The sequence below is a fragment of the Choloepus didactylus genome, chromosome 21 (assembly GCF_015220235.1).
Source record: "Choloepus didactylus isolate mChoDid1 chromosome 21, mChoDid1.pri, whole genome shotgun sequence".
Taxonomy (NCBI): Eukaryota; Metazoa; Chordata; class Mammalia; order Pilosa; family Megalonychidae; genus Choloepus; species Choloepus didactylus.
This window is the reverse complement of record NC_051327.1, coordinates 47373312-47381426: the sequence shown is the minus strand read 5'-3', so window position 1 is coordinate 47381426 and position 8115 is coordinate 47373312. Positions and strand designations below refer to the sequence as shown.

The 8115-nt window shown below is 62.5% G+C and overlaps 2 protein-coding genes across 15 annotated transcripts in view; one reads left to right on the top strand and one right to left on the bottom strand.

Annotated features, from left to right (window-relative positions):
• The first annotated feature begins 205 nt into the window (after positions 1 to 205).
• Positions 206 to 5384, top strand: DOC2A (double C2 domain alpha). Of its 3 annotated transcripts, none has more exons than XM_037813848.1 (11): positions 206 to 336; positions 919 to 1196; positions 1573 to 1652; positions 1832 to 1906; positions 2033 to 2142; positions 3538 to 3664; positions 3751 to 3810; positions 3897 to 4060; positions 4236 to 4317; positions 4410 to 4506; positions 4596 to 5384. In XM_037813848.1, exons 2-11 carry the CDS (start codon positions 932 to 934, stop codon positions 4736 to 4738), a joined length of 1203 nt encoding a protein of 400 aa, XP_037669776.1. In that variant the 5' UTR covers positions 206 to 336; positions 919 to 931; the 3' UTR covers positions 4739 to 5384. The 3 variants fall into 3 exon arrangements, with proteins under 3 accessions (XP_037669776.1, XP_037669777.1, XP_037669775.1); XM_037813849.1 differs by having other exon boundaries at positions 210 to 363; positions 3538 to 3658; XM_037813847.1 differs by having other exon boundaries at positions 210 to 363.
• INO80E (INO80 complex subunit E) overlaps positions 5084 to 8115 on the bottom strand; it is a 9366-nt gene continuing 6334 nt past the window's right edge. For 6 of the 12 annotated variants that reach the window (XM_037813853.1, XM_037813856.1, XM_037813850.1 and 3 more), the window contains one exon: positions 5084 to 5669. In XM_037813853.1, coding sequence (XP_037669781.1) covers positions 5448 to 5669 — 222 coding nt within the window. In that variant the 3' untranslated portion in view covers positions 5084 to 5447. Of the gene's footprint in view, positions 5670 to 6223; positions 6317 to 8115 lie in introns of all 12 variants that reach the window. The other 6 variants (XM_037813854.1, XM_037813857.1, XM_037813858.1 and 3 more) reach the window with 3 other exon arrangements.

Here is an 8115-nt window from a genome sequence, read left to right as displayed (position 1 = left end):
TGTGCGATCCTTAAGCGTACCCGGGCGGGTGCCGGCGGGCGTGCGGCCCAGAGTGGGAGCGGGCGAGTCCTCCCCCCAACCCAGGACCCCACCCCCCACCCCAGCCTCTGGGCCGCCCCTCCCCGCCCCCCCGCCGCCTGCGCCGGCTGCATCCTCGCCGCCACCTCGCTCTCCCCCTCCTCCCCGCACTTTCTCCTGCGCTCCCTCCCTCTCGGCGCACACAGCCGGACTCCGCGCTCTTCTCGCCGGCCGCCCTGGGAACCGTCGGCCGCCGCCGCCCAGCCTGCACCCGCCGTCCCCCCGGGGCCGGGGCACCTGTTGGACGCTCGTTGACAGGTGCCGGGGGCTGGACCGGGCGTGAGGGTGAGGGCGAGTGCGTGTGTTAGGCTGTGTGTGCCTGCGGGGGTGTGGAGCTCTCCAGCGGCTGCAATTTCTGGCTTCCCTGGGGAACCAGGCTCAGGGGTGGGCATCTGAGGCAGGGGTCCCCACCTTGGGGGGCGGGGGGGCTGGTGATCAGGCAAACTGGGGTTGGATGGAGGGACTGTGGGAGGGGAAAGTCTAGAGGGGTGGGTAACACCCAGCCAGCCAGGCAGTGTCTGGTGCAGAGGGATGGACAGAGCCTCAGAGGGACAGACAAGGGTCCTTCTGGGGCTGCTTGGGGATTAGCCAGGGTAGCAGACAGGAGCCTAGAATAAGGGGCAGGCAGTGGGAAGAAGGACAAAGGGACAGTCTAGGGAAAAGGTGGAGCCAGGGTCTCTCCCCGGGAGTGGGCTAGCAGCTCAGCCCCTGGGGAGCAAGGCCCAGCTTCTGGAGGGCACAGGCCACCCTCTCCTGACACTCAGGGAGGGCAGGGAGGGACCCGCAGACGGCAGTGGGAGGAATCCCCCAGGATGGCGTTCTCTCGCATCCCTCCCCCAGCCAGGGGTACTGCATGAGGGGCCGCAGGGGCGACCGCATGGCCATCAACATCCGGGAGCACATGGCCATCAACGTGTGCCCTGGGCCCATCCGGCCCATCCGCCAGATCTCTGATTACTTCCCCCGCCGGGGACCAGGACCCGAAGGGGGGGGCGGGGCCTATGGGGAGACCCCGGCTCGCCTGGCGCCCCTGGCCCTGGGCTCGCCAGCGGCCCTCCTTGGGGCCACCACGCCTGAGGACGGAGTGGAGGTGGACAGCTATGACTCGGACGATACCAGTGAGTCTGGGGGCTGGCGGGGAGGGTCCTGGGCCTGCTTGGGGGAGTGGGGGGCATGTGCGTGGGTGGTGGTTGGGGGGAGGCAGATGGGCGCTGCAGCCACAGCTGCAGTCTGGGTGGTGATTACCGCTCAGCAAGGCTTAATATTCAATATTTCTGCGGAGACACTCAGCCACCCACACAGCCCGAGCTGCGGCCGAGCCGGGGACCCAGACGCGCACACACGCACATGCCCACTCAGCCTCTTGCACACACGCTCCCAGGCTGACTGAGTCGCAGACATGCACATGCCCCTTCACCTCCCCTACCCGCCCCGGGGTGTCTCTTGCGTACCTGCTTTACACACTGACTCACACCACCTTTCCCTCTCCCCCAGCTGCCCTGGGCACGCTGGAGTTTGACCTTCTCTACGACCAGGCCTCCTGCACTCTGCACTGCAGTATCCTCAGGGCCAAGGTGGGCCCGGGGAAGGGTGGGTTTCCAGCCCGCTTCCCTCCCCCAGGCCTGACCCACCCCTCTCTTCCCTTCTGGGCTCTCCACACTTCAGGGGTCCAGCTCCCCAGAAGTAGGGAGGGAGGGAAGGGGGGGAAGAGGTGTTGGGAACCCATAGCTCTCTTCCTTTCCCTCCCCTCCAGGGCCTCAAGCCCATGGATTTTAATGGCCTTGCCGACCCCTACGTCAAGCTGCACCTGCTACCTGGAGCCTGCAAGGTAAAGGCCTCCTCCCTCTCCTGGCCTGGCCTGCAGGCCTGCCCCCCAAGCCCTGCCTTCAGCCCCCAGTGCCAGCCCCGCCCCTCTGAGCACCTGGATCCCAGACTCTTCATCTCTACCCCATAGGCCAATAAGCTGAAAACCAAGACTCAGAGGAACACGCTGAACCCTGTGTGGAACGAGGACCTGAGGTACAGCGGCATCACGGACGACGACATCACCCACAAGGTGCTCAGGTGAGGGCTGCAGCTGCCTCGTTCCCGAGGATTCCTGCCAGCGCTGGGCCCCGACCCCCCTGCCTCTCCACTGCCCCGGAACGATCAGTGGCCCCCAGCCCCTTTGGCGGCATCCCTGCCACCGAAGCTGTCCTCCGGCTCCTCTGCGCACGTGCCCCTGGACCCCGGCTTCCTCTCTGCCTGCGTGAGTCCCACTCATCACATGAGGCTCAGCCTAAGCTCTGCCTTCTCCTGGAAATTTTTCCTGGTCACCGAGACCCCTTCCCAGAGCCCTGGACATAAGCCAGGTCTATGCAGCTTAGCATGTGCCCATTCCGGGTCCTGCGTTCCCCTGAAATCTCTAGGGAGGGAAGTCTTCCAGGACAGAGAACTGACTCCCCTGGCTCGGGAGGGAGAATTGTGGGGAGAGCATTCCCTCAAGTGGAGGCGCATGGAGGGCAGCAAAGCCCGGCTCCAGCAGTGACCTCGCTGCAGAGAGCCAGGGAAGGGTTGGCATAGGGAGGGGGCGTGGCCAGGGCTGCATGCTGGAGACCTCACCCTGGCACTGGGCTTGGGGGTAGACTGGTGGGGGAGGCTAGAGGCAGAAACCAGGAAGGCTGGCACCATATTCCCGAAGTGAGAGGAGGAGGCCTGAGAAAACCTCACCCTTATGGAGGGCTCATTAGCACCCAGGCCTGGGCTTCCGTTGATGTCACTGGACCCTCACGATAGCTTGAAGAGATGGCCCTTCAACTAACTCCATTTTCTAAATCTAATTGAGGCTTAGGAGGGAGGTTAGTGGCCTGCCAAGGTCACACAGGGAGCCCCTAAGTAGCAGAGCTGGGATTTGATTCCACATACACTGCACAGCTGCTCAATGGAGCAGAAGGAAGTGCAGGAGGCTGTGGAAAGGGATGGAGGGAAGTGAAAGCAATCATTTCTTCATCTCTCGGGGATCCCATGTTCCTCAGGCAAGCCAGAGGTGGTGCAGGGTCCTTGTCTGGCTGCCCAAGTCTCCTCAGGGCCTTTCTAGCTCTTCCATCCAAATCTGTGACCCGCCCCCATCATGCTCAGTCACATGCTGCCCCAGGCCCTGCCAGGGGAGGGGGTGGTCCCCAAGGCCCCTGAGGGCATCCAGGAGTAGCTGACAGGGCCTGATGGACCAAGGAGAGTCCAGGCAGCTGGAAAGGGAGGGGCAGAGGAACAGGGACACGTCCGTCTGGAGCTCCAGGCCTGGTGTGTGCCCCACGGCCCTTGTTGAGGAAGCCCATTTTGCAGAGGAGGCATTTAGAGTGTTTAGGACAGAGCTGGGACCATTCTCGGGTCCTCAGTCCTGTCTGATGATCTTCTTCCCACACTGGAGCAGGGTTCAGGTACCCCAGAGGCCCTGACTCTGACCCTGCAGTTCCCCACCAGGATCGCCGTCTGTGACGAGGACAAACTGAGCCACAATGAGTTCATCGGGGAGATCCGCGTGCCCCTCCGCCGCCTCAAGCCCTCAGAGAAGAAGCATTTCAATATCTGCCTCGAGCGCCAGGTCCCGGTCTGTGGGGGTGGGGCTGCAGGTGCGCCAGGGGGAGGGGGTCCTGGAGAGACCAAGTTTCTGGAATCTTCTCTCTGCCCCCTCAGCTGGCCTCACCCTCTTCCATGTCGGCGGCGCTGAGGGGCATCTCCTGTTACCTGAAGGAGGTGAGGCACCTCATGGGGACTGTACTGGGGTTGAGGGGGGGTGCAGGACTCAGGTTGACCCTTGCCCCTGCCCCACTGCCCTGCAGCTGGAGCAGGCTGAGCAGGGCCCCGGCCTGTTGGAGGAGCGCGGCCGGATACTGCTGAGCCTCAGCTACAGCACTCGGCGCCGGGGGCTGCTGGTGGGCATCGTGCGCTGCGCCCATCTGGCTGCCATGGACGTCAATGGCTACTCTGACCCCTACGTCAAGACGTGAGCCTCGCCCTGCCCGGAAAGCCAGCCTCCCCTCCCGGGAAGCCGACCCCCATCCCAGCCTCCCAATCCCGGGAAGCCGACCCCGTCCCAGCCTCCCATCCCGGGAAGCTGACCCCGTCCCAGCCTTCCCTGGGACCTGGCCAGTCCTTGAACCAGCCTCCTCCACCACCAGGTACCTGAGGCCAGACGTGGATAAGAAATCTAAGCATAAGACATGTGTGAAGAAGAAGACTCTAAATCCAGAATTTAATGAGGTAAATGGAGTGGGCGGCCAGTAATGAGGTGGGCTGGAGGAGGCCGGGGCCAGGGCCGGCCAGCAGGCGTGGCTTGCTTGCCCTGTCCCCAGGAGTTTTTCTATGAGATGGAACGCTCTGCTCTGGCCACCAAGACCCTGGAGGTCACGGTCTGGGACTATGACATCGGCAAATCCAACGACTTCATCGGTGAGGGGAGGAGCCGGCCGGGTGGTGCTGAGGGCAGCCGAGGGGCAGCCGCGGGGGCCCTGACTTGGTGGCCTGCGCCTGCTCCTCAGGTGGTGTGTCCCTGGGGCCGGGAGCCCGGGGGGAGGCCCGGAAACACTGGGACGACTGTCTGCAGCAGCCGGACACAGCACTGGAGCGCTGGCACACCCTGACCAGTGAGCTGCCCCCCGCGGCTGCCCTGCCCTCGGCCTGAGCAGGCGACAGCCCCCAGCCCTCGCCCGGGCTCAGCATTGCACGTTTACACGGGGTGGGTGGCCCCTGCCCCGCACTTCCTGTCTTATCTTGTGAGATTCTCTGCGACCGTGGGCCTGTCTTCTCCTGAGGGACTGTGGAGATCTATATTCACATATGCAAACCTCCTCCTGCCTGACTTGCTACTATATGCAAATATGCAAACCACTGTCCTTGTCCTCAGCGCCCCCGCCCCAGGCCTGGCTGCTGCTCCTCCCTCCCGCCTCTCCAGGCTGCTCGTCCCCCTCCCGCCCAGGGAGGAGGTCGGATTGGGGGGGGTTCGGAGGAGGAGAACATTTCCCACGAAGGAACGACAAGAAATAGAAAAGAGCCACCTCTTTAATATAATAGAGTCTTCGTTAACAAAACTAGCCCTGTACAGCTGCCCACTTAAAGGGGTGCCCACTGCAGGGGCTCTGCCTCCTGAGGGGTGGCAGTTGCTCCCTGGCACTCCTTTACTAAGTGTCCCCTGGATGGGGCCGGGATGTGGGACAGGGCTTGCCCTCCCTGGTGAGGGGCCCGCCTTCCCAGGGGACATCTGTGCATGTTTACGCCTTTTCTGATTGTGTCAGTGGCCGAAGCATGGCAACTGGGTGTCAATAAATGCCTCTGAGGAAGCTGGGGCGCGTGTGTGCAGATACGGGGCTGGGGGTGGTGGGGGTAGGTGGCGGTCACTCCGGGATGTCGATCACCAGGTCATCGTCCCCGTCCAGGGCATCGTCCCCGCTGCCCGTGTCGCTGAACATCTGCCGAGGGACGGTGCTCAGGATTGTGGGGGGGGGCATCTTGGGAGGGGGCAGCGGGGCCAGGGCTGCCCCCACCCCCGCCCCGGAACCCCGACCAGGGAAGGTCAGCGGCCCTCCCACAGGGCAATCGGGGGGTCCCACCGCCATCTGCAGCAGGAAGGGAAGAAAGGGGGGTGCCGGTCAGGGGGGCTCTAGGGGCTCTGGGAGGCTGGGCACTGCCCCTTCAAGGCAGTTTTGGGAACCAGGGCAGGGGGCAAAGGCACATTCAAGGGGCAGTGAACAGAAACTGGCTGGCCAACGCTGGAGCCTGGGGCCTGCCCCTACCTCAGCCCCTTCAGAGTCCCAAACCAGCAAATGCCTGGGGGTGAGGGGTGGTGATGGAAGTGATGGGGGGATGTGGGGAGGCTGGGCCCTGTCCTTGCCAGGGAGGCACCCTGGCTGCCCCTGTAAGAGCGGCCGAGTCAGCCCGGAGTGCCTGCCTGCCTGCCTCCTGGGCACCTGATACTGCCTGCTGCCACCGGCTTCCTCTCCTCCTGCAGGACTAACTGGTCCTGTGGAGGGTATCACAGGTCCCCCAAGCTGGGGCCCAGGCAGCCTCTTCACCCCCCACCTTCTGAGGCTTCTAACTCTTCTATCTAGGACGGCCCCTCCTTGGGATCCCCGCAGCCACTGGCCTCGGCCGGGCCCTCCTCTCGGCTCACCTGTGCTACGGTACCAGCCTCCTAACTGGACTCCCTGCCTTCAGCCTCTCCCCGAGCCAGCTCCTCCTCCTCAGTGCAGCCAGAGTGATCTCTCTAAAACACAAACCTGAGCATGTCACCCCCCCACTGGCGGCCCTCAGGCCCCTCGCTGCCCTGGGGACAGGCAGTGCAGCGGCCCGACGACGGGCCTGGCCCTTCACTTCAATGTCCTCCTCTATCTGCCAAAGTCCTGCTGTGCCTTCTGAGGCTGGGAAGTGGCCTCTGTCCTGCCCAACCCTCCACCCCTACCCCTGGCGGGTCAGGTCTCTGGGCCTCGGTGACAGCCCTTGGGCTTGGCCTGTGGGTACAAACTGTTCTGAGCAACCACTGCGTGCCAGGGGCTCTCTGTTAATGATCTCTGGTCCTTCTGTCTGCGCTGAGAGGGAGGGGAGGTGATCTGCCAGAGGAGGAAACTGAGGCATGGAAATGGAGGTTCTCAAAGGACGATGACAGACGGGGCCCCCTCCTCACAAGCACCCTTGCACCTAATGCCAGATACTCGCATTTACGCAACGGCACAGACACACAAGCACGGCTGCGTGAGGACTGCCCCTCCTCTGGCCACCATCTCTCCATCCCCACCCCACGCCCCGTGTTCTACGCTGGCCTGGACTCACTGGCTTCCTCATGGCCCCCAGTGGCAGCTCAGGTTTACCTATGGCTGACAGGGAGCGGGCGCTAGGCTGAGTCCCACCCAATGGAGAAGGAAGCTGAGGCCAGGCCCAAGACCACGCCGGGAGTGGAGGGGCTGAGATTCAAAGCCACGTCTGGCTCAGGCCCAAGCTCTTTCCTAACTTGCTTCCATCTTCACAGCTTTTCTTCCTCCGCTCAGTCTCGCTACCTCCAATCTATTCACACCGAATCGCTCAGAAACTTCCAGCAGCTCCCACTCCCTTACACCAACAGGTCAACTCCTGGTTCTGGGCTCTGAGGCCTTCTATAGTCTGCCCCATCCTCTCTTTCTTTCCAATGCTGTTCTTTTCCCACTCCTACTCTGGCCCACACTTCCGCCAGGCCCCCGAGTCTTCGTTCCCACTGTCCTCCAAGCCTCTCAGCCTGCAGTACCCAGAGACCACTGACCCTGGGCTCAAATGTTACTCTTTTTTTTTTTTTTTTTTTTTTTTTAGAACTTCTCTGGTCCATCCTCTCATCCAGGCACAGCAATTGAATTGGGCCTTTTCCCATCGAACATTTTCTCTCATGTGTGTCCAGAACTCAGCTCCCTGACATTCCTCTCCTTCGGGACCCGCCTGCAACCAGGACTCCTCAAACTCCTCGTACCCACCCCACCCCTCCAGCCACCTACTCCAGGCTTTGCTTGACTCCACCTGCTCTACCATCCCACCCTACAGGCCAGAAGTAAACACCCTCCAAGGGGAAGAGCCAGTATCATCACCCCCACCTTTCAGGAGCAGGAGGTTAACTCGCAGGGCCGAGGCCACACGAGAGCAAGGGGCAGAACTGGGACGCACACTCCAGAACCCACAGTCCTGACCCCCACAAACACGGCTCCCAATGCACTTCTGGCTCCAGAGCCCTGAGCCTACAGGCTGCCAAATCGAGAGGGGCTCAGCCTGGGCCATTTCCAACTTCGATTCAAGAGTTGGAAGGGGTCGCAGAAGACACTGTGCCTTCTCTGTCCTCGGCTGACTCCTCCTCATCTCCCTGAGGGAGTCCTCTCCCCTCTGCACCCCAACATTCTCCCCTGTGAACCCCACATATCCTGCTGTCTGGTTGACATTTCCAGATAGCATCTCCACATCTCCAGAACCAAACTCCTCATCTTCCCTCTAAAACCTGCTCCTCCCATAGTCCTCCTGGTCTCAGAAAAAGACAACTGTACTTCAGGTGAA